Source organism: Zootoca vivipara, chromosome 1, assembly GCF_963506605.1.
Source record: "Zootoca vivipara chromosome 1, rZooViv1.1, whole genome shotgun sequence".
NCBI lineage: Eukaryota > Metazoa > Chordata > Lepidosauria > Squamata > Lacertidae > Zootoca > Zootoca vivipara.
In genome coordinates this window covers 43,475,628-43,500,884 of record NC_083276.1, presented here as the reverse complement: position 1 = coordinate 43,500,884, position 25,257 = coordinate 43,475,628, and the positions used below count along the sequence as shown (strand labels likewise).

The window sequence follows — 25,257 nt, the reverse complement described above, 5'->3', positions numbered from 1 at the left end:
ACAGCTCTTAAGCACCTCTCTATTCCCCCCATTTCATCCCCAGCATATTCTTGCACTCTAGCTCAGGTTTTAGACTGTGTGAGATTGCTGTGTGTGTGTGAGAGAGAGAGAGAGAGAGAATGAGAATCAGAATTATAGAGCTGGAAGGGACTTGGAGAGCCCTGTAGTACCCTTCCATGCAGTGCAGGAATCTTTTGTCCAACGTGGGGATCGAACCCAAAACCCTGAGAGGAAGAGCAAGGGATTGTTGTGGGTCCCTAACCCCAGGCATTCCTGTTTAGGGCCTCTAGCTCAAAGACGGCTAGCTGGCAGGCTGCATCAGCCCCCCCCATTACTCTCCTCCCTTGCAAAAAAAAAAAGTTGTCATCCTTTTCACTGCTCCTGTGTTTCCCTGCTGTGAAGCCATCATGCCAAAAGGGCTTTTTGGTGGTGCCTCAAAGCTACCCACTTCCCCAGTTCAGTCATACCTACCTACATATGTTTCACAACATATGTTTTACCACATATGTTCTAGCACCCGTTATTTTTAACGGGCTTCAAGATACTAGTTGCTTAATAAGTGTGGGGGTTTTTTGTCAGCGTCGCTTGTGTAGGTTCTCTGCTGTTCACTTGTGTTCCTTTGATGGTGAGAGATGTCGCAGTTGGCCTAGGATATGGTTGTTCCTTTGTGGTTGGCTGTGGTGGTCTTTGTTTTGTGTGTGAGTGGGGTGGGTGAGTGTTTTGGGTCAGATTAACCATATTGATTCGTATGCTGTTGGTGGATTTTTGTCATTGTCTTGTTGGGCTGTGTATGTCATAAAGGGGAACCATACCGGGGTGAAGCCGTCTTCTTCTATTTGTTCCCGTGTCAGTTTTAACTTATTGGTTAATTTTTGAAGTAAGGCTGTTTCCCATACTGTTTGGTACCATTGGTCCATGCTTACAAGTGCTACTTTCTCTCCCAACAGTCAGCCACACTGATTGCTATTTGACCCTATGGCTGCCAACGGCTTCTTCCGAAAGGTTCCAGACAAAGACAGTTCAAAATTCTAAAGACCCAGTCTGGAACGAAACTTTCCATTTCATGGTCCAGAGCAAAGTGAAGGTTAGAAACTGATGGTCACTCCTTGTTGGTATACCATAATCTCACTGAAAGTGATTTCTTGTGAATTTGAAACATGCCTTGATTTTTAGAAGCTACAGTAGAAGATCACCAGCTCACAGAACTGATGTTAGTGTCATGACACAACTTGGCATAATAGGGCAGTTGGTGTTGCTATGCCTGTTGTGGCTTTGCACTGATTCTAATATATTCTTCCATGAAACTTATTATATGCAAATGATTGCTTCTTTGAAGGAATCATCAGCCTTCTTCCTAATGTGTGAGTTTTCCATGTGCAGAAAAATTTGGATGCATGGATGATTTCAGATGAGCAGTTGCTCACGCACATAATCTCGAATAAATATTTGAATTTGCTTCCGGGACTGAATTAAATTTGACAGTAGCCCTAAACAGTGGCGGAGCTTCAATCTCCGGCACCGGGTGTGTGTGGAGAGCAGGCGGGGGCGGGGCTGGCGTGCGTCCCGGGGGTGTGGCACGCCGCCCACAGGGGTGTGGCGCCCAGCATGGGCGGGGGATGATGGCACCCCACCGGGATCACACTGCCAGGGCGGTGTGCTCCGCCCGCACTCCTCTTCCTCCGCCAGTGGCCCTAAAGAAGATCCCAAAGGTACTTATTCAGATTATGCATACAGTTGGTTTAACATTTAAAATGCTTTATCCCACGCACTGGCTACATGTATGAAATGTCTACACAACTTCATCATACATCATTAGTGCAAGACTGTTGCATATGAATGGGCTGAGTCAGTGCACAGGGAGATTCCACCTTACATGATTGCCACCTCATTTAGAACAGTCCTTAGATATGCCATAGGTCAAGTGGGGAAGGCGTGGTTCAGCAGTTTCCCAAGGTCCTAAGACCACAGAAGCAATGGAGCTGTTGGTGGAATACATGCCTATTTTTGAAAGAGCAGGGAATTGAAGGTAAACATGCTCCATGCCTAATTTATATACCCAATTATCCAACTCTTTACTAAATTGAACAGCCCTAATATGTTTGGTCTCTTCTTGCATGGAATTCCATGCCATTGTAAAATATTTTCCTTTTCGGTCTGGGGTATACATACCTGTAGAAAAGCTGTACAATTCTTTTAGCTTTTATTTGTAGGTCTTTTCTCTCCTATCAGAACATGCTGGAGCTGAGTGTCTTCGATGAGGATGTCTGCCAAGATGAACAACTTTTCACTGTTCGCTTTGATATAGCTAGACTCCCACTAAATGAAAAAGTGCTCTTGTACTTTAACTCCAATCCAAAGGTCTGTATAAACAGAAAGAATGTTTAACAGGGCAATCCTATGCATGTTCACTCAGAAGTTAAATAAAAAATTACTCACCAATAAGCGGGTTTAGCCCAATGAGAGAGTAAGTATTATTATTCAGTGGAACTTGTTTCTGAGTAAACATGTTTAAGATTGTACTGTGATGTGAATAGCATTTGTTGCCTGAAATGTCTAAGTTCCAGAATTCGCAATCTGGATCGGTAATTAAGTAAAATAAGATTTAGCTGTAATGTGTTCATTATTTAGGTATACGGGGAATTTTGATTTGGTTTGTATTTTAATATGATCCCACCTAATTGGCACTTTCTGAAACAATACTTGAACCAAAATGCACCTATCCTTTGAAATTCACACCTCTCTGAATTTTGTGAATCAGTTATGCAGTCAGATATTGATGCAGAAAGGGGGCATAAAAATGCATATTCGTGAAAATAATGTACAAAAATGGGTTGTATTGGGGGGACATTGCTTGCAAAGATGAGTATATTGGGTAAAATTGCATACATAAATATGCATATTGGGAGAAATCCTACTAAATGCTGAAAATTTTTCAATGCTGAAAAATGTTCAACAACAAAAAACCACAGGATAATACAGAATTGGGGCAAAAGTAAACATAAGAGTTTCTCATGTTTATGTACAGGTGCCCATCCATATCTGTACTACATGTAGTTTGGTTTTATAGTGCTCTCTTGCATCACAAATGCAAAAAACAACCCACTGCCCTAAACCAACTCTGATACCATTCACATGGAAGTTGGCTCTCCTAGCTGGATGATAATTCATAGTCTTGGGCTGTATGCTAAAGAATTTAAAATTCCAGCTATCCGCTGATCAGGGGAGATAACTAGAGGTGGATTCAGTCCTTCATCCACCACAGCTCTCCTTCCCCAACAAGAACTGTTCCATAGATTTGGGCCTTGGGGATCAGGGAAGTTCAGGGGTGCATAGTACTCCATAAAAAATGTGATTGTGGGAGGCGGGGTTATCTTGTATTTTTATCTTGTGAACCACCTTGAGATCTTTTGATGAAGATCAAAATCTATTAAATCCAACAAATCAACAACAATATACTAGCCAAAGTACTCTATGGGAAATCGTGTCCTCCCTCAAAGAGGGCACGTGTTGTGGTGAGACCTGGAGATCGACCTCCTGTGTTGTGGGTGGGTAAGATTGGTCAGCCCCAACACCTGATTGGTAGGCTTCTCAATGTTGGGTTCAATCTGGCCAATGGGGCACAATCCAAACAGATCGAGGGACCTATATAATCCCATGCACATGACCGAGAGCTTCCTCTTTCGGTGCATGCATTCGGAACACCCGCCCACCTCTCTCTATTTTTAGGGCTTTGTTGCACTTGACCTTGCTATGCCGTCATGTGTCGTCTGTGAAAAGTTGATGAGAAAAGTAACATTGTCAAACTAAAGAATTTTGGTATATAGAAAATAAATGGTGATTAAAAGAGGAAAACATTTTTATAATTCCCATGCCTTTTCCCCACCTCATCATTCCCCCTTCTAATTTTCCATGATAACCATCATATGTTTGGCTGTGAGGAATTGCTGACAGTATATGTCAGGTCTCACTAGTCTGCAGTTACATACAGTGGTACCTCGATTTTCGAACATAATCTGTTCTGGAAGCCTGGTTTGAGTTCTGAAACGTTCAAAAACCAAGGTGCAAAGGGCGGACTTCAAATTTAATAGAGAAAATTGGGGGGGAAACTCAGTGGAAGCTGTTTGACTTCTGAGGCATGTTAAAAAACAGAAGCATTTACTTCCAGGTTTTCGGCGTTCAAAAACCAAAACGTTCAACTTCCAAGACGTTTGAAAACCAAGGTACCACTGTATTTTGTAGTCTAGCAGCACAGAGTCTGTTATTAAATGGGTTTAATTCACTGACCACCCTCTTATTTCAGGATCAGGAGGAGCTGGAAGTGGAATTTGAGTTACGAAACAGGTGAGTAAATTCAGATACTACAGATTACTTAAAGCCACATGCCTTACCCTTCTGATAACCAGAATGTAAATCCATAAAAATGAGTTAATTATTAGAACTCAGGCAACATTGTCAACATTTCTCCCAACAACATGTATTAATTATCCAGCATTTTGACAAAGCCCCATAAGAAATGGTGTATTTTTAAATTTCCCGTGCTACAAGGGCAAAGCAATGTTATCCAGTCAGGGGAAGGAGAATCAAAGGCAGAGGATTTGTCAAATCCAAAGCCTTACTGAGCTCATGCTAGCAGGCTAGAAAGTGGTTGGTGCATGTTTCTTTATTTTTCTTCTTCTTCTTCTTCTGTCAGTGTTGGAAAAAAAAAGATCTTCAGAAGGGAAAATAAGTATGCCAGCAAACTTGCCCTCATACCATTCAAGGACCCCTCTTCTGGAATTCCTCACTTTTGCTTTCTCTTTTACTTCCATTTTCAAGAGGAACATAAACATTGTATTACATGAATGTATATTCATTTATATTCCATTTATTTTTCAGTTTGAGTGTTCCTGAAACCATTGTTACGAATGGAACTCTTGTGGTAATTTTGTTATTTTCTGTCTGCTTTCTTGTACTTTAGATATATAGTGCAAGGGAAACAAGGAGATTATAAATTATATCAAAGTTAGTGAATTATTATATACCCTCTGAGACAGGAATAGTATAAAACCGAACATAATTTTCCTACTGAGCCATCAGACATCTTCTTCTGTATGGGATGCTTAATTAACTTGAGGTTTCAGTTGAAGTTATCATAACCTTTCCAAGCATGTGATAAACCCCATGAAGACTGATTTCTGGAATAAGTCCAGTTGAAAGAGGTTTATTGCGGCTCTAGTAAAAATATATCATCTGAGAAACAGGTTACTAAATGTGACAATATATTGATAAATCCAATCATTCTTTTTAATCCAGTCAAGTGTGGTGAATATGTTATTTGTCATTCCTGATAAATTTATTGTCCATTTGTAATTGAGTGTTACTGAATAGGTCCCAGCAGATCTCGGCTTAGCCCTATTGGATGTAAGCCCTGTTTCTTTAACCACAGACATTGGGGTTTTGTTCCTTTGAGAATTTAAAATATGAGCAAATATAAATACCACCTATAATACATTTGTCTGTTCTTCATGGATTGAGGTTCTGAAATTAAACATTCCATAAAAATTATGATCCAGGTGGCCACAACTTCCTTACTTGTTTCCTTTTTTTAAATGCTCTTCTTGTTTAAATTTTTTTTTAAATAAATACATTGGATCCAAACTAAGTTGTATGTGTGTAGGCTCATTAATTTCAATGAGTTTGGTTGTTTGGTTGTAAGTTGCTTTGGGTTGCCTTGGGCAAGATGAAGCGACTAACAAATTTAATAAATAATAATAATTTTTAAATGGGTTTAATTAAGTACCACTAAGTCTGAATTGTAATCACTATATAAAATTATTTCAGAATCCTTGTTTTTCAGTACTGTACTGTACTTGTGATTCAGCCATTCAATTTTGAAAGGGATTATGCCCCACCCTCCAAATTCTAGCTTTTATATGGTCCTGTTGTTCAGGTAGCAAAGATAGCAATAAAAGGACATTTCAACTAGATTCTAAACTTTCGATGTTCTTCTGTCTTCTTGTGTGCCTACAGGCTCGTGAAGTTTGTTGTCTGGAATTTGAAATAGAGAAGGAAAAAAGACAGAAATCAAGTAAGATTTATACCGTAGTAATAATGGATTCTCTAGTTTTACAGTAATAATTATTCTGAAGAAGGTTTAAAATGAATGAACACCATAGTTTTAAATTTATAGAATGCCTAGTAAAACTTACCTAATCTTATATAAAACCTAGTTCTCTTAAGTTGATATTTCTTCGTCCTGTATCTTTCATCAATATATTCTGATCGTTACATTTCTCCTTGATTAGCCACACCACACACTCCAACTTTTGCAAGGCTAATATATCCCATACATATTTCTCTTGATCCAGCAAAGGAGCTTTGTATATAGAGGCAGGTTTTTGCACACAGCAAATGAAGAGTCACCTCTAAGACTGCAAACCTATGCACACTTATTTGAGATCAAGTCCCATTGAACTCACTGACACCTCTGAGCAGTGCTTTTTTTCTGGGGGTACGCATACCTCTAAACATCCCTGTTGCGGGGATTCGAACTGCCGACCTTCTGATCAGCAAGCCCTAGGCTCTGTGGTTTAGACCACAGCGCCACCCATGTGTCTGAGTCTTAGCATGGTGTAATAACAAGGCCAAGTTAACCAACGGAGCAAGTAATATATAAATTAGTTATGTGGATGCTGTTAAGAAATCTGATTTTTTGCAGAGGCCCACTTTGAGTTTAGCACAAAAAGTTATTGCAAGCAACAGACCTGTCATGAACATTTTTCCTTTGTTCTTTCAGAACATGAACTATCCCTTATGATGAAAGGATCCCATGAAGGACACCAGGAACTTAGTTCAGGCCAGTCTTCATTCCACTATGTCAAATATAAGCACCCAACAATGGATGTTAAACTACCGAAGAAGGATCTAGATTATGCCTTTGTACGTTATACATCAGCCGAACACTAAGGGCTTATCCACACTTACATTTGGTACCACTCTTTCTAGGACTGCACTTAAAATCTCTGTGTCTGAGTGGTTTTGTGTTTGTTTGTTTGTTTTGTCCCAGAGCTTTCCCCCATTAAAACCTGTTCAATTGGAGCAAACATCCATTCAGATTTTGCATGGATCACCATTTGCTCCAATTGAGCTTTAAAGAGTGGGTTTTAATGGGGAGCAAAAAAAGGGGGGGGAGATGTGCTCGGACATGGAGCTTTAAAGCTCAGACCATGCCTGGAAAGAGAGGAGGAATTGCAAGTGTGCATAAACCCTAATGATAAAAAGGTTCATTTTTTTATTGATGTTTTATTTCTTTTGTGGGGGAGGCAGGGGGTTAATTTTGAAGGCCACTCTGAGAATATATATCATGTGTATACTAAAGGGAGAAGCATACAGTTTTTAAAAATAAAACAGATACGTGTCAATGAGTAGACTTTGTGAGCGAACTTCTCCCAACTCTCCGGAGCAGAATATAAAGGTGTGCAGAAGGATGCTGGAGGGTGGGGTTGCCATATTTCAAACAGTGAAAATCCAGACAGAAAAGTTGTGGAGCACTGCCGACATGGGCTGCCGTAAGGATTTTCCTGAACATTTGACCGATTTTCACCCGGACACTGTATGGCCACCCTACTGGAGGGAGAAGAGGAAACTGAAATCCTGTTGCATGAGTGGGAGTTCTTTCTCCTCAGGTGCAAACAGCATTGGATAAAATCCTAGACATGCAACTTTGCACTCTTTCTCATAGAAACATGGGGTTTTTTTTCTTCTTCCAGGGGCCATGCTCTTATAACAGGAAAGAAAGGTCCCTCAGAGTGGATATAAATTCACTTCCTACAAGCAAGAAAATAGTGCTCGCAGAGGTGAGAGTCAATTTCTGTCTTCCTGAATATTGCTTTGAATGGATTCTTTTGGAAGAGAACTAGCCATCATTGCTTGCTTCCCTAATCTACAGCATAAGGGGCCAGTTTATTGCTGTTAATTGTTAATATAATGATTAGGTAGACGGATTCATGGACAAGGCCATATGTACAATGCAGTGAAAAAGATTTCAATTCCAAAGTAAAATTCCAAAGCTATCTAAATCCTTCAGTCTGAATCAATTATTGATTTATGGCTTATTGAATCACTTGCTTCTTATTTTGTTGCTTTTGAGGAATAATGAAACAACGTAAAAGGATCAAACTATTTATGCATCTCTGCTCTGGCAGTTTTAAATCTTTTAACATATTGTTTAACTAACAAATATGATAAAATTCATAAAAAAAGATATTTTTTTAAATATGAATTCTGAGTAGAAATTGTAGAAAGAAGGAAGAATATCTTCCCCTTTATTTATGATTCCCAGAAAGGCACATTCATCAACATGTTTCAATATGTGGGTGAATATAAAATCAATCAATCAATTAATTCATGAGTCACTCAGAAGCCAGTTTATTGATTGTTACAGTCTTAATTCGTTGGTGGACACTGTTGTGTGGTTTCATTTGGTCTGCAATGTTAAGGAAACCAACCCAATTTACACCTCCTGGATTAATGCACTGATCAGAATATAATTAACCTTCAGATTTCTCACTTCTGTGTTTTAAAGTGTGTACATTGGGGACGGGGGGGGAGTATGCAAAAAGGTATTTTGTGGTAAAATGCATATTTAAATATTGATTTTCATGCAGATTAAAAGAGGGGGTCACATCTTAATGTGGAAATGGAATGGAATGGACTTGCGACTAACCACATGGGATACTAACACAGATCAGCAATAGACTGATCCATCCCAATTATGTTATAAATTGGGTTACCTCGCCTATTGAAATAACTGTTAGAAATCAAGGCATTTATTTTGGCCCTTTATCCAGCTCTAGTCATGCATAATCAAGATGCTAACATTTACTTAGCTACTCGAGAACATAGATGGGGATTTGCATTGGAATGTGTATCCCGTTCAAAGTACCATATTGGCCAGTATATAAGCCACACCTGAATATAAGCCGCACCTTTAAAATTTGGGGGGGACTGAACCCCCCCCCCGAATATAAGCCGCTCCATTCCTCGCTGCTCCTGGTTGCATACTGGGCGGGGGTGGGGGGAGCCGCGCTCCATTGCTGGCAGCCTTTCCCCTTCCTCGCTCTCTCCCTTCCTGGGCTTGGAGGAGAGGAGAGAGGCCTACGCACAGGGTGGGTGCCCTTTGCCGCACTCCTGGTGCTGTTTGCCTTGCGCTCCTGGCTGTATACCATAAGGTCACTAAATTAAGCCGCACTTGGTCGGAATTTTTTGGGGGGTGTGAGGCTTATATTCAGGCCAACACGGTAATATAGCCTGTATAGAAGAGGGGTGGGAAATCTCAAATACAGCTCTCCGTGTCTCTCTGTCCAGCCGTTGGGACTCTCCCCAGGCTGCGCACCTCACAGGCCTTATTATCCTCAAGCATCTTGTATATTGGGACGCAGGTGGCGCTGTGGGTTAAACCACAGAGCCTAGGGCTTGCTGATCAGAAGGTCGGCGGTTCAAATCCCTGAGACGGGTTGAGTTCCTGTTGCTCGGTCCCAGCTCCTGCCAACCTAGCAGTTTGAAAGCACGCCAAAGTGCAAGTAGATAAATAGGTACCGCTACAGCGGGAAGGTAAACGGCGTTTCCGTGCGCTGCTCTGGTTCGCCAGAAGCGGCTTTGTCATGCTGGCCACGTGACCTAGAAGCTGTACGGCTCCCTCGGCCAATAATGCGAGATGAGCGCCGCAACCCCAGAGTCGGTCATGACTGGACCTAATGGTCAGGGGTCCCTTTACCTTTTTATCTTCCTGTATGGAATGTGTTCTGTAACTGTGGTAATGGCTCTTATCTAGATGAAGGACGGAGAGGGGTGTGTGGGTGTAAATGGCTCGCTTTTGCATAATGTAGCCTACTGTACAAAGGTCATGTCAATTGCTGCAGCCACTGTTGGCTTCTAGGCCATTTAGAAGGTTGTTCATGAGGCAATGTGACTCTCAGGCTGAAAAATGTTCCTCACCCCTGTATCCTCCTTTCAATATTTATCTGAAATTGTGTTAAGATTTATGCCCAAGGTTTCCAGTAAGTGGAACGTGTGAACCTAAGAACCCCTTCCGAAACAGACCAAAGAACTATCAAATACAGCATTCTGTTCTCACAGTGGCCAACCAGAGGCTGATGGGAAGCCCACTCACAGGTGGGGAATGTGCTGTTGTGCTCAGCTGCTGCTTTCGGGCATCTGATTGGTCATGGCAAAAACAGGATGCTGGGCTAGATGGGCCATTGGTTCAATCCAGCAGGTTCTATTTATGTTCTCCCCACTTGTGATGCCCAGAAACTGGTACACTGAAGATGGAACATGGTTAATTGCAAGTGATAGGCTTATTCTCAAGAAATTCTCTAATCCTCTTTTAACGCCACACAAGATGGTGGTGAAATCTGGTGCCTCTTTTTCTAAAAGAATAGCACTGATGGTAGCCCATCACTACATCATGTGGGAGTGAATTTCATACTGAATAAGGGTTTGTTTGTTTGTTTGTTTGTTTGTTTGTTTGTTTGTTTGTTGTCTTTCTTGAATCTTCCAAAAGAAGTCTGTTTACATGCATGCATCCTCAGAACTGGCTCAGGGCATCTATGTACCATGTTTCAAAGGGAGGCAACGTATTCCTAGGAGTGTAATTGGTGTTTGTATTCTGTTTTTGTTTTTTTCAGAATAAAAAAATTGCATTGCATGTGAAAACAGAAGTCTGGTAAGAGATCCTTCCTGTGTTGGACAGCTATAATCTTAACTATTTTTCTACTTCTCTGTCTGTTGGAGAAATATTCTTACAGGGGATTAGCCACATGTTCAGGATATTAGTCATTTGTATGCAGTATGAATACTGTAAAGGCAAAGGTAAAGGGACCCCTGAAAGGGATCCCTGACCGTTAGGTCCAGTCGTAGACGACTCTGGGGTTGTGGCATTCATCTCACGTTATTGGCCGAGGGAGCCGGCGTACAGCTCCCAGGTCATGTGGCCAGCATGACAAAGCCACTTCTGGCGAACCAGAGCAGCACACAGAAACGCCGTTTACCTTCCCGCCAGAATGGTACCTATTTATCTACTTGCACTTTGACGTGCTTTTAAACTGCTAGGTTGGCAGGAGCTGCGACCGAGCAACAGGAGCTCACCCCCTCGCTGGGATTTGAACAACCGACCTTCTGATTGGCAAGCCCTAGGCTTTGTGGCTTAACCCACCGTGCCACCCGCATACCTAACATTTATTGACTTAACAGAGTTTACATCTATATAGCAAGAGTCACGTTTTATACAGAGAGTGCTGATGTACCCTATAGCTTTAGAGCTCTAGTAAGCCACACTTCTGTGGTGTCATTCTGCTTAGTCTTTTTAATCGAAAGCACTGCTGTGTAAAAACCACCGCATAATAAACCTTGCTGCCTTGTAAAAGCAAATGACTTGATGCCCCGTGATGCTTCACCTGCCACACATTTTGTTAATTGGTCAGAGCAGGGGTGTTGGCAAGCTGTCTCTAAACTTGACTCTTGGATGAGAAAAGTTCTGAAACAGATTCTGAGATACAATATGCCTGTGTTCCCCCTACCACCCTCTCTGTGGCTATTCCAGCCAGACTGGCTTAGATGTGCGCTTGGGATATGGCCTTTGTACACAGGAGCAAGATTTCTTGTGCAAAAGGCAGAAGATTGTTGCTGGTGCGTTGAAAAATGTTCTCAAACTAGAAAAGGACCTGCATGATCATGAGGTACGTGGTGCAGAACTCTGGCTATCTCTGCTGTTTGAATTATCACAATATGTGGAACAGAAATTGCAGAGAGAGTCTGGGAGCAAGAACAAAGTGTTTCATGGTCAGCACACCACTGCGGTAGCCCCCCATACAAAGTTGCTTTCCTGTTCTCTGCAGTGATTTAGTGTTATGGTGTTAAAGTGCTGCATCTGAACTGGCCACAGTGCACACGAGGAATAATTCACCAACGATGCCATCTTTTCCAAGGCTTGAGTAAGCGCTGTACTTTCCAAGTGACTGCCCAAAGCAGTATCACACTCATTCTGCATGTGCCCTGCAGAAATTGGCTTAGTCGCCCATTCTATTTTCTCATCCCCCGAGATGAAGGCGAGCATAATAAAATGCAGGCTAAAAAGGCTGTAGCTCAATAGCATAATATCTGCTTGCATGCAGAAGTTCCCAGGTTCAGTCATTGGCATCTCCAAGTATTTTTTTAAAAAATTAAATTTGTATACTGGACTCTGAGGTCCAGCTCCAAGGTCCTTCTGGCAGTTCCCTCACTGCAAGAAGTGAGATTACAGGGAAGCAGGCAGAGGGCCTTCTCGGTGGTGGCACCCACCCTGTGGAACATCCTCCCATCAGATGTCAAGGAAATAAACAACTATCTGACATTTAGAAGACATCTGAAGGCAGCCCTGTTTAGGAAAGTTTTTAATGTTTGGTGTTTTGTCATGTTTTTAATATTCTGTCGGGTGCCGCCCAGAGTGGCTGGGGAAACCCAGCCAGATGGGTGGGGTATAAATAATAAATTATTATTACTACCCTTCATCCAAAGATCCCACAGCGGTTCACAACAGAAACATAGATAATGAGAAATCAAAATACATAATAAAAACGAAACAATAACCTCCCTCCCACAAACACATTTTAAAAGCCATAGAATGTTATTCAACTGAAAGCATGGTTGATGAGAAAGGTTTTTGCATGGTGCTTAGAAATATGCAGTGGAGGAGCCAGGCGAGCCTCTCTGGGAAGGGCATTCCACAAGTAGGACTGGGAGTCTCCCCAGTCTGAAACCACAGAGAGAGATACCATTAAGCTCAGTATTTTCTACCCTGAGTCTGGCAGGGATTCTCCAATCATTGATATGTTTTGATATTCCTGACACATTGGGCATATTGAATGTTCCAATAAACATTTCCACTTTTAGCCTCAATTGGAGGCTCCCCATTTTTCCTTTGACTTTTTCGGCTTCTTGTTGTTGCCCCTTCCTTTGCATGTTCTGCTGATCTCGACAACACCAGTGGTGATGACATTTAACAACAGTTATTACCTATCAGGTTTCCCAGGCTTCAGACCCAAGTAATCAGTTAAGCATGCAATTAGTACGGTATTAAAGCGACTGGTAAAGTAATTGCTTAAGCATGTGCTAAACTCTCCCACTGAAATCAGCGAGACTTAATTAAAAATGAGGAGTTTAAATCAGTAGTCAGCTGAAGTTTTCATCAGTTGTGGCACGGAGAGCAATTTTATTTATTTGATTCATTATACTTTTATACTGCTTAGCCAACTGTGTTCTCTTTGAATTTTAATCAGTGCAGGAACGACCAGTGATGATTATTAGGGTTGAGCACATGATTGCTCAAATCCAGCGGAGCACTAAGTAAACATCCCATCAGCAAAAGGATTTACACTTGTGCATTGGAGCTTTCTCCCCATGCCTTCTCCCACGCCTCCCTTCAATCTGTTCTGGGTTGTTCCCCCCCCCAACTCTCTGGAGCAGATTGGGGTGTGTGGCAGAGAATGAAGTTGTTGAAAGTGACCTTCCAGGATTGGTAGGGTTGCCAGACTCAATAGAGGACAGGACTTCTGTGCCTTTAATTGCCCTGCTCTCTTTTGAGTCTGGAAACCAAGAGAAACCAGCAGACCCTTTGTTTAATTTCCAAGCAAAGGGTCTGCTGGTTTCTCTTTAAGGTTTCCAGACTCAAAAGAGAGCAGGGAAATTAAAAGCACAGAAGTCCTGTCCTCTATTGAGTCTGGCAACCCTAAGGATTGGTAGCTGTTGTTTTCCAAAATTACAAGTTATATTCCAAGTTTAAATTCCTTCAGGATCTGAAAAACCCCACCCTACTAAGGTGTTTGTAATGTGCAAATGTCTTCAAATGGAATAATCAGTTCACTGGTTAAAAAGCAGATTCTGCAAATTATTTTAGTGATGGACAGCCATAATTAAAATTCTTCCATTTCTTGTGCATTAACCTGCTTTTCCATAGTCATCTCTAGGTTTTGGTTTTGTTTTTTTAATTTCCTTACAAGCAAATTAATTTCGAAGGGGGCACGCATATCATGAGATGTGTCACATGTGTGTCACATGTCATGATTACATCTTTCAGATAGCTGTCCAAATATGTGTACAGTCATGGCACACTTCATGTATTACCATAGATGAGATTTTCTATGCAAATTGGTAAAAAGTGTATGAAATTGTGGTCTGCGATTAGGCTTATGTTGGGGAGAGAAGTTGTGAGACAGAAGAGACGTTAAAGAAGGCATTGACCAAAGCAAATGAATGAGAGGGGTGTGAGATAGATCATATTTTCAGTTAGCCTGGTTATGGAATGCTCTGAACTGATATGCAATGTCTAAAAGTAAAATAGGCTAGCTGTGAAACTGGGTATGAAGCAGCTGTTTACTAATATCACAAACTGGCAGAATAACTGCCTGAATAATAATGAAGAACAGCTGGTTCATTCTTTGCAGTTTGTAATTTATCTCTATTATGGATTATCTGGCTTAATTAATTAATTACAGCCTTTATAAAGGCTCTGTAGAGTTGAAAGTATTAACAGTGAATTATCAGTTTCCACTTTTGCATCATCATGCCTGATGGGTCCTCTGTTCCATCCTCTCCACGTCAAGGCTTTCTCCCTTTTACAACAAAATCAACCTGATACTCTACCATGTTGTCTTTTCCTGCTAACAGCACATTTCTTTCTGGCTGCTGGTCTTTTCCAATCCAGAAATAGATTAGCTGCAGATTTACTTTGCCAGATCCCATCATATCACAGCAGGGAGGCCAGACCCCTCATGGGATCACAGGGCCACCATCTGCACAAAGGCCATAATGGTGTCCATATACAGTATGTGAAGTGTCCTGCATCTTTGGGTGCCCTAGTTTGCTTGTTTATGCATTGCAGGTTCCAGTAGTTGCAATTATGACAACAGGGGGCAGTACAAGATCACTGACTGCGTTCTATGGAAGCCTACGAGGTCTTCAGAAGTTAAATCTCTTGGATTGTGCTACATACATAACCGGTTTGTCTGGCACAACATGGTAAGGACACAGACATTGGGTTCTATGTGGAGTTATAGAATTGATCTGTAGGTTACTTAACTGCTTGGCTGAACATAAAACGGAATCACTGATCTATATCAGTATCAAAGCTCTGGCTTGCTATCGTTTGTGAACCTTTCCCAGTGTTGTTCTAACTTGCAGACACAGGAGCCAGTAGAATCCTTTACATACTCGGCTGGATCTAGACTTATTTGCAGTGAACTTGCAGTAGACCAGGCATTGGCAAACTTGGCCCTCCAGATGTTTTGGGACTACAACTCCCATCATCCCTGACCACAGGTCCTGTTAGCTAGGGATGATGGGAGTTGTAGTCCCAAAACATCTGGAGGACCAAGCTTGCCCGTGCCTGCAGTAGACCCACTGAAATCAAAGTTAGAAGTTAAATGTGACTAACAAAGGTCCCATGGATTTCAGTAGATCTGCTCTAAGCATGATTAAGACTCGATACAACTGACCATATATATACATATCCACACACACACACACACACAGTACCTTGACTTACGAACGACTCGACAACCGAATTTTTCGACTTACGAATGGGGCTAATGGCTGTGCGCTTACGAATATCTCGACATCCGAAAGGAAACCGCGGTGGTTTTAGATAGGGATTTTTCGACTTACGAATTTTTAGATAGGGTTGCTCCGACTTACGAATTTTTTCGTTTCCAATGCATTCCTATGGGAAATTGCGCTTCCAATGGCGTTTTTCGACTTACGAATTTTTCAACCTATGATGGTGCCTTCGGAACAGATTAAATTCGTAAGTCGAGGCACCACTGAGTGTGTGTGTATGTGTGTGTGTGTGTGTGTGTGTGTGTGTGTGTGTGTGTGTAATGTATAAATGTATACAGAGATCTGGGTTAAGATTGTAATAGTACATATTCAATTAATATCCTTGGCCAATTGTTCTTCAGCCTCATTTCTCCATGTTTAAAAGTTGTTGTTGTTGTTGTTGTTGTTCTGCCTTTTTCCCTGACAGGAATCAAACAAACTTATAGATAAAAAAAAGAACCACTAAAAGCATAGAAAAACCAAATCATTAAAATACAATTAAACATTGATGGAATTAAGACCATGTACATATAGGTCTTATTGACATAGGTCCTGCCAACCTAGCAGTTCGAAAGCACGTCAAAATGCAAGTAGATAAATAGGAACCGCTACAGCGGGAAGGTAAACGGCGTTTCCATGTTGCTGCTCTGGTTTGCCAGAAGCGGCTTTGTCATGCTGGCCACATGACCTGGAAGCTATACGCCGGCTCCCTCGGCCAATAATGCGAGATGAGCGCGCAACCCCAGAGTCGGTCACGACTGGACCTAATGGTCAGGGGTCCCTTTACCTTTACATATATAATACGTTTGAAACATATCAGTAATTACAATAAAGATAGCATGGCACCAGCCCTTTCATTAAAAGCCATCAATTCCCCAAGAATCTGTAATGATGCAAAGAAGACTAAAATCTGAAGTTGCCAACTAAATGTGTTTGTAGGTTTGGAATAGACAAAAGAAAGTCCCTCTTTCCATAACTGTTTATCAGTGGCTAGTAGCTATGATCACTAAATAGAAATCCCATGTTGAGAGATAGCATACGTTATACTATCATTAGGGTACAACAGGAGAGCCTTTGCCTTTATGGACTTCCTAGAGGCATCTGTCTGGCACCACTACTGGAAAGAAGATGTGTTGCTAGAAGGAACTTCATCCAAATGGATTCTAGGATCAAGCAGCCCTCACCCAAGCAATACAACTGAAAGGTACCAAACCGTATAAGCTTATGTTCTCATACTGTCCTTCCATGTCTTTCCTTTCTCAGGACCATGGGAAACTTGTACAGAGATGCTTGTTGGTCCAAAAAAGATTTGGATGAGCAAATCAATGAGGTTAAAAAACATGTGACCAAATGCAAGCTGGATGGCTTTTCCATAGAGCGTTTGAAATATTACAACAGGCAGCTGCGTCAGCGGAAAGAAGAGGGACAAAAGACATCCTGTATAGACCTATGGGGGCTCCTTATTGAATATTTGTTACATGATGGGGTACAGTACTTTTGTTACTTCCTGCGTTTATTTTTAGCCTGTTAAATCGCACAGATCATCCAGGCATACTGGATATAACTTAGTTACAGGTAGGTAGCCGTGTTGGTCTGCTATAGTCGAAACAAAATTTTATAACAGTAGCACCTTAGAGACCAACTAAGTTTGTCATTGGTATGAGCTTTTGTACCTGAAGAAGTATCTGAAGAAGTGTGCATGCACACGAAAGCTCATACCAATGACAAACTTAGTTGGTCTCTAAGGTGCTACTGGAAGGAATTATTTTATTTGGCTATAACTTAGACATTTATAAATCTAGGCCTTTGAGTTGGGAGAGATGCTAGTGTGGATAAGCTAGGCTGACAGGAACTGGGTTTGAGAAGGGCACTGCTGCCATCATAGTACACTCACAATTTCGTTCTCTCGTGCCCCTGTATGGTCAAATAAGTTTTGTGGATAATTGAAATAATACAAAAAAATTTAAAACCCCCATAAAGCCTATTGTGCCAGAGGCGAAAGTGAGGTGAAGTGCATATAGCAGGAACAATAATCCTTCTTCCAACTTGCACTCAACTGCCTCAAAAAATAATCTGCCTCCAGGCTCAGCATTAAACAAACAAACAATGGAGAATATGCTGCTTAAATGAAACCTTCATTTTGCTCAGAGATGGTGCTCCTCAGTATAACCGTCTATTTGGCCCACAACTTCATGCCAGGGTCACATTGAACCAGTGGTTTTCATCCATTGTAGCACCCTGGGGTGCCTTGAATGGTGGTCAGGGGTGCTGCGGGCAACACTGGCCTCTGTCCCTCTTTCTTTCCTTCCCTCCCTCCTCTGATGCCTCTTGCGCCAATGGCTCCCAAAGGCATGTTTGTTGCAGAACCCCTGGCTAAAAGCTCAGCAGGTGAGTAGTGGTGCCTCTGGGTCTGGTCAGGAGGTGCACCACACCCCCACAGACGGCGTGCAGGCCCCCAGAACGTGCACCACGCCCCTGCAAGCGATGAACCGCGCCCCCGCGGAAGGTGTGCTACGCCCCCGGGAGGCGTGTCATGCCCCCAGGAGGGTCAAGCCACGCCCCCGGGAGGCGCATCATGCCCCACCCCAGAAGGGCGCCAGCCATGCCCCCGCCTGCTCTCTGCCCCCGGTAGCGGAGCATGCAGCTTTGCCACTGGAGCCGTGGACTCGAAAAGGTTGAAAACCTCTGCATTAGACCACTTCTTTTTTTTCTGAGCCAATCTTATATTTCTTTAAATCAACACAGAAAGACAACCATAAACTGTCTGAACAGCAGCAAGCAATTAATGAGGCCCAGAATCCTTTACCAATCTACACTGCAATCAATGTTAAAGAGAAGTACAGCACTATGGATTTCAATGGTAGGATATTTTTGTTTTTTAATCTGTAGTTAGATCCTCATCTCCATATTTATTTATTTTTGTGAGAAAAAATTGAGGGAGGAGGAGTTTGGTAATGTCTCGTGTTTGGAAAGCCACAACCAACTATGTAAAAGTTGGGTACATATGAAATCCAGAGGCAATGTGGGTACCATAACCCCATTGAGAATGCTGTCCCTGCAGATGTTTAGAAACAAGTACTGTTCTGCAATCATAAAAGAGCTCACTCTAGCACGCCCTCAAAGTGCCCTGATTTTTCCAGGGACAATCCTGGAATTACAAAAGCCATCCTGGCTTCTGATCTGAACCGGGAATGTTCCGCAACTGCTGATCCCAGAATTCCCTCCGCAACTGAGCTTAAAGAAGAGGGTGAGCCAACACTTCTGCCAGGCAACGGCAGCTGTGGCTGCAAGGGAGCGCCCTGTTGCCTCTCCATGGCTGCTGCTGCCAACTTCCTCCCATGGGCAGCTTGTAGCAGCTGCTGGAGAGCAGATAAGGAGGAGGAGGGGGAGGGGGAGAGGCTGTGGCTGTTGCCAAGGCCCAGTCCTGTGTGATGTGCTGGCTCTGAGGGACCAGCCGAGGGCAGGGCTGCCCTGGGCAGGAAGAAAGGGGGAGTGGAGCACAAGGAGTCTTTATTTTATTTTATTTTTTAAATGCCTTGGGCATCCGTGTCTAATCTTGCCCCTTTCTAAAATTTATTTATTTGTTTGTGTTTTTCTTTTTGTAAATCTACCAAAGAATAAAATAAATTGGGGGGAGTGAGAAATGTCCCTCATCTGAGGAATGTTGGAGAGTATGCTCTAGCTGGCTTGCAGTTTCCACCTAAGATCTGCTTCAGAGTTGGGGCTTCTCCACACTTACATTTTGCTCCATATTTTCCAGGTACAGGTCCACACTTTAAAGCTCCATGTCTGAGCGCTCTTTTTTTTTTCCCCACCAGAACTTTCCCCACAAAAACCTGCTCTTTAAGGCTGGGGCACAACAAATGGCAAAAAATGCAGCTGCTGGGTGACCTTGGGCTAGTCACACTTCTCTGAAGTCTCTCAGGCACACTCACCTCACAGAGTGTTTGTTGTGGGAGAGGAAGGGAAAAGGAGATTGTTAGCTGCTTTGAGACTCCTTCGAGTAGTGATAAAGCGGGATATCAAATCCAAACTCTTCTTCTTCTTCCCACGGATTGTCATTTGCTCCAGTTGAGCAATAAAGAGTGGGTTTTTGTAGTAAAGGCTCCAAAGCAAAAAAAAAAAAAAATAGAGCACTTGGACATGGAGCTTTAAAGCACAGACCATGCCTAGAAAGCACAGAGGAAAGTAAGGTAACTGTGGCTAAGCCCTTATAATGCAATGACCTAGTTTGCACATGACATTTAATCAAGTTATGCTACTGCACACTGTGATCTCTTTGGACAGGGTGAGCTATAAGTTAAGCTAAAGAAGAAAATGTGTCTTAATTCATAGATGGAGAGAGAGAGAGAGAGAGAGAGAGAGAGAGAGAGAGAGAGAGAGAGAGAGAGAGAGAGAGAGCGCACTTTGCTCATGTTCTAAATGTGTTTGTAACTGCAGAATGGATTGAGTTCACACCCTATGAAGTGGGGATACTAAAATATGGAGCTTTTGTCCGTGCTGAAGATTTTGGAAGTGAATTCTTTATGGGACGTCTGATGAAGAGGATTCCAGAGACTCGGATCTGTTACATGCAAGGTTCTTATTATTTTCATTTAATAATAAAGTAGCAATAATATAACCGATTTAGCAATCAAGCCCATGTAGTATGGGTAGTAGCAGAGCTGTATGATCTGTCTAAAATCATATTAATGTACATGAGCACGTAGGGTATCTCAAACCCGCACCAAAACTATAATGAATTAGCTTTCCTATGGATAGGTCAGTTTAAGGCATAAATGCTAGCTGGAACGTAAGAAGGGCTTGCTGGACGAGGCAGCCAGTGGCCAACCAGATGCCAGTGGAAAACCTGAAACCAGGACCTGAGCACAACAACACTCTCCTCAGTTGTGATTCCCAGAAACTAGACATCTCAATAAGCTACAACTGTAACCAAATAGTCACTCAACCAGTTCCACAGTCATTGTTTAGTATTAGTAGAACTACTAGACCATGTGAAATGAAAGGGAAACAGACTGTTATCTTTAATGTTACAACAACCTTTTTACAATAGTTCGGGTACCTCTATACCAGGCATCCCCAAACTTCGGCCCTCCAGATGTTTTGGACTACAATTCCCATCATCCCTGACCACTGGTCCTGTTAGCTAGGGATCATGGGAGTTGTAGGCCAAAACATCTGGAGGGCCGCAGTTTGGGGGTGCCTGCTCTATACAATTGTACCCCTATTTGATTAAATAATAATCCTTAAGCACACCTTAGAGCACTCAGGATGCTACACAGAGATTATCTCAGTAATTTAACAACACTGTGAAAGGTAAAAGTAAAGGGACCCCTGACCGTTCGGTCCAGTTGTGACCGACTCTGGGGTTGCGCCACTCATCTCGCTTTATTGGCCAAGGGAGCTCACCCCGTCGCGGGGATTCGAACCGCCGACCTTCTGATCGGCAAGCCCTAGGCTCTGTGGTTTAACCCACAGCGCCACCCGCGTCCCAACAACACTGTAGGGTGGGCCAATACTACTGTCCTCCTATGGGACAGGGAACTGAGGAACAGTGACTACCTAGTGTAATTCATAGCTCATATGTCACAACCAGTGAGAGAGGGGCATTAGCTCACCATAGCACATGCATTTTTCTTGCCTTTGTCTACTTCACTAAGATTGATGTGCTGCCTTTCACCCTATTGACCTCAGTAGACTGAAGCAGAAACTAGTTAGTGAGTTCTCCGCCACTGAAAACAGCAGCCTTCAATCTGCTTCTCTCTCTCTCTCTCTCTCTCTCTCTCTCTCTCTCTCTCTCTCTCTCTCTCTCTCTCTTTTGCCATGTAGTCCAACAAGATATCATCAGGTGAATTTCTGGCTGCCATTTCTGGATGCAGGGAAATTCACAATGCAATGATATCACAGCAGAAAGAAGAGATGCAGGCCTCGTGCTTTTGATGGCTAGAGAATCTCCCATAGCTTCAGTCACTGGGTATTTGTGCATGACAGAGGCCTATACCAGGAGCTACTCTGGGTCACCACTCTGATGTCTGGCATTATTTGTTAAGTGTTAAAATAACTTTGCATATGTTATGTCAGGATTCCTTCCATTGTAACGAATGCTAAGGTGATGTAGATGAAGGAAGGACTGAAACAATGCTTATAATCTGCGAAGGGATAATGATTTGTCCAATGCCACTAGTGAATTGTGTGGGTGTCTGGCTCTGATTCATAATCATAGTAGAGTCCCCTGATTAGTGGAAAGAAAGGCAAACATGCTCTGAGTTTACACACCCACACAACTGAAAGAATACACCCTGTACTTGCCCTAGCCAACCCATTAAAGCAGAATGGGCAAGCGGCCACAAATAATCTGCTGACACAAGGGTGGGTACAGCAGAGGCAAATGGCAGCAGGGCAATTGATGCATTGTCAGCACAATGCCAGGCACCAGAAGACTTGGGTGTCTCAAGACATGGAGCATTGTGCAGCCAGTGGTAGCCTATTTAAGTCCAATGAGGCTGTGGACAGGAAGGAGGTGCTCAGAGTTGAGCAAGGCTGCAGTACTGGAAGGGCGGAGGAGGAAGAACTGCCTCCCCACCCTTGCCTGAGGTTACTACAGGGGTGGCTGTGTGATGCAAAGAGAAGACTGAGCACAGTGCATAGAAGATAAAGCACATATAGCAGAGTGTTTGGAAGTCCTCCAGGGCCCTTGCAGCCCACAGCCTGGCTCTTCTTCTGACCACATGGTGACGGAGGATTCCTGCTGTGTCTCAGATCTCTAGGGCAGGCCCGCGAAGAGTGGGGCGGGGGGTAGCCAGGTGCACACTTGCCCCAGGTCTTGGTGGGCTAAGCTGGCCAGACTTCAGCTGTCATGCCAAGTCTCCCACCCAGGCCCTCAGGCAAAGTCTACATGGGGCTGCTCAGGGGCATGAGCTACAATGGCACAAACGGAATTCCTAAAAGCAAGGACCATTCTGGCTTCATCGTAGTTTCATAAGCATGCATCTGTTTGAACATGGAGATTGCAAATGTGTGCTCTTATTAAACAGTGCAATTTACTGCAAAAATTAAACAGTATTTTTTTCAGTAGAATAATGCTAAATTGTTATCAATTATCCCTCACTGTACAGGCATGTGGAGTAGTATATTTTCCCTGAATTTGCTGTATTTCTGGAATACATCTCACAGCTCAGAGGACTTCTGGCACAAGTGGACACAAGACCAAATAGCTGACATTGGTTAGTTATTTTCCTAAGTGGCCTTTGACCTATTGATTGTGTTCTAAACTGATCTGTGAGCAATGAACAAATGTTTTGGAACTTTGCTGCCTTTATATTATTAGTGTTGGCTCCTTGTAAGCACATTCATCTAAATGTTTTCAGATTTAGTCATCCTTGTATTAGACAACTGAAGCTCTAAATTGTGTGTGTGTGTTTAATGGCAAACAATTATTTTGAATGACGGCTCAAAATGATTTTCTGCTTTTGCTGACTGAGCAGATACTTTCACAAAATATTTCTCTTTTGGAAAGGATTGCAGTTTCAGAATTTTATAAATAATATTTTTTTTAAAAAAAAACAAAAACATCATTGCTGCTTTTCTTTTGTAGATACAGAACCTCATCTACCCACTCGACCGCATGAGCAAAAGACACACCTGCACACGCCTGCTGGACCACTATCCAGTGCATTTAGAGATGTTCTTACTGATCGCCTATCAGTTGCCCAGTACCACAATTTTCTCAGAGGTCTGCAACTGGACAATGGCTACCTTGAGAATGACAGTTTCTGTAGATGGAAAGGTATTGTCATTTGGGATTTTTTAAATATTCAGGGAGGCTTTTAATGTTTAATAGATTGCTGTGTTTTATTTTTCTGTTGGAAGCCGCCCTGAGTGGCTGGGGAAACCCAGCCAGATGGGCGGGGTATAAATAAATTATTATTATTATTATTATTATTATTATTATTATTATTATTATTATTATTTTCTAATGTAGAAACCATAGCTGCCAAGTTTTCACTTTTCTCGCGAGGAAGCCTATTCAGCATAAGGGAAAATCCCTGTAAAAAAGGGATAACTTGGCAGCTATGGTAGAAACAGGCTGCCTGAGATCAGTCTGAATTTAGAATAAGCACACTGCTTGCCAAGGCTCCTCACTCAATTTCCCATCCAAATGTCCAGTCCATGGGTATGCTGTGTTATAGTTTGTGCACATGCTAGATCATGCTATGGGACTTTCCATTGTCAATATGGGCTTGAGGGCATTAGGTGGCAGTGGCTGTGTGCTAACTGTGCTTCAATGGGCCTCTGCCTAGTTATTGTGCACCTCCCATGAGCCCCAGGCAGAGAGGTCACGGGTCAAGGATGATGAGAGCTATAGTCCAATGACATCTGGGGGGCACTACATTGGCTATCCCTGCTGTTAGTGGTTCCTCTTTGATTATTTGTTTAATTGCCACATACTTGATAGTGCTTCCTTTAAAGAAGAGCAGAGCTGTAATTATCCTTTAAATTAGTCTTCCTCAACCTCGGCCCTCCAGATGTTTTTGGCCTACAACTCCCATGATCCCTAGCTAGCAGGACCAGTGGTCAGGGATGATAGGAATTGTAGTCTCAAAACATCTGGAGGGCTGAGGTTGAGGAAGCCTGATATAAATATTCTCAAAAATAAATGAGATTCCCCCCCCCACTCTTCTAGAAATTGATAGCCACTTTGCAGACTATTCTCTGAATAGTCTCCATCTCCCTCCTACCCCAATGCTCTGGAATAATCCAGGGCATTTTGTAGGATGCAAAATGGTGGCCAGGCTGCCACGCAATTGCTGCCATTGCTATCTACAACAAGAGCAAAAAATCTTAGGAAAAGAGATAGAAGCTGTGCTATTGCACTTGCCAATGGTTAGCCCCCACACCCAAGAAACCATTGGAGAAGTTCTTTGCCCGAAAATTGGTGGAGAATTTTTAGGAGTCATTACTGGACAGTTCTAGTTTGGGGGCCTATGTTTATTAAAGCAAAGCATAGCTCCACCCTTAGGCAAATGATTGAACCTTTAGACAATATTTGGAAAGCACTCAACATCTGAAACTGAAGAAGAGAAGTTGTAGGAGAAAATTTATAAGTACAGCTCTTCTTTAAAGTTTAGCAGGAACCAAGAAAACTCCAGGTTGGAGAAGACTGCTCTGTGGCAATGAAAACTGGAGCTTACTCTGTTCCACTTAAAACTGATTCTGTTTTGCCATTTAGGTACTATACTCGATGCTGCTTCACCCAATCAGCTGACTCAAACAGAAGAGTACTTGTCACTAGTAGATACTGGATTCTTCATCAATACAAGCGCTGCACCTTTACTGAGAAAAGAGAGGAAGGCGGACGTTATCATACATCTAAATTACAGTGCAGGGTCACAGTTGTTGGTGAGAAATGCATCTTTTCCACTTCTGCTCATCTCTATAGATGATGAGTATCATAAATCATGGCTATAGCTACCGATAAGTACAGTCGTACCTTGGATCCCGAACGCCTTGGCTCCCGAACAAATCTGCTCCCGAATGATTGAAACCCGGAAGTGAGTGTTCCAATTTTCAAACGATTTTCGGAGGCTGAATGTCTGGCGCAGCTTCCACGGCTTCCGATTGGCTGCAGGAGCTTCCTGCAGAAAATCG

At 42.6% G+C, this 25,257-nt stretch overlaps 1 protein-coding gene across 1 annotated transcript in view; it reads left to right on the top strand.

Moving 5' to 3' along the window:
- Nucleotides 1-25,257, top strand: part of LOC118087182 (cytosolic phospholipase A2 epsilon) — a 34,109-nt gene that overhangs the window by 2,843 nt on the left and 6,009 nt on the right. Inside the window, exons 2-17 of the mRNA XM_060283017.1 lie at nt 948-1,084; nt 2,230-2,358; nt 4,301-4,341; nt 4,876-4,918; nt 6,010-6,067; nt 6,776-6,918; nt 7,749-7,835; nt 10,668-10,705; nt 11,582-11,717; nt 14,897-15,033; nt 16,873-17,095; nt 18,355-18,469; nt 20,050-20,187; nt 22,725-22,832; nt 23,204-23,395; nt 24,839-25,008. Of these exons, the coding sequence (XP_060139000.1) occupies nt 948-1,084; nt 2,230-2,358; nt 4,301-4,341; nt 4,876-4,918; nt 6,010-6,067; nt 6,776-6,918; nt 7,749-7,835; nt 10,668-10,705; nt 11,582-11,717; nt 14,897-15,033; nt 16,873-17,095; nt 18,355-18,469; nt 20,050-20,187; nt 22,725-22,832; nt 23,204-23,395; nt 24,839-25,008 (1,895 nt within the window). The remainder of the gene's footprint in view (nt 1-947; nt 1,085-2,229; nt 2,359-4,300; nt 4,342-4,875; nt 4,919-6,009; nt 6,068-6,775; nt 6,919-7,748; nt 7,836-10,667; nt 10,706-11,581; nt 11,718-14,896; nt 15,034-16,872; nt 17,096-18,354; nt 18,470-20,049; nt 20,188-22,724; nt 22,833-23,203; nt 23,396-24,838; nt 25,009-25,257) is intronic.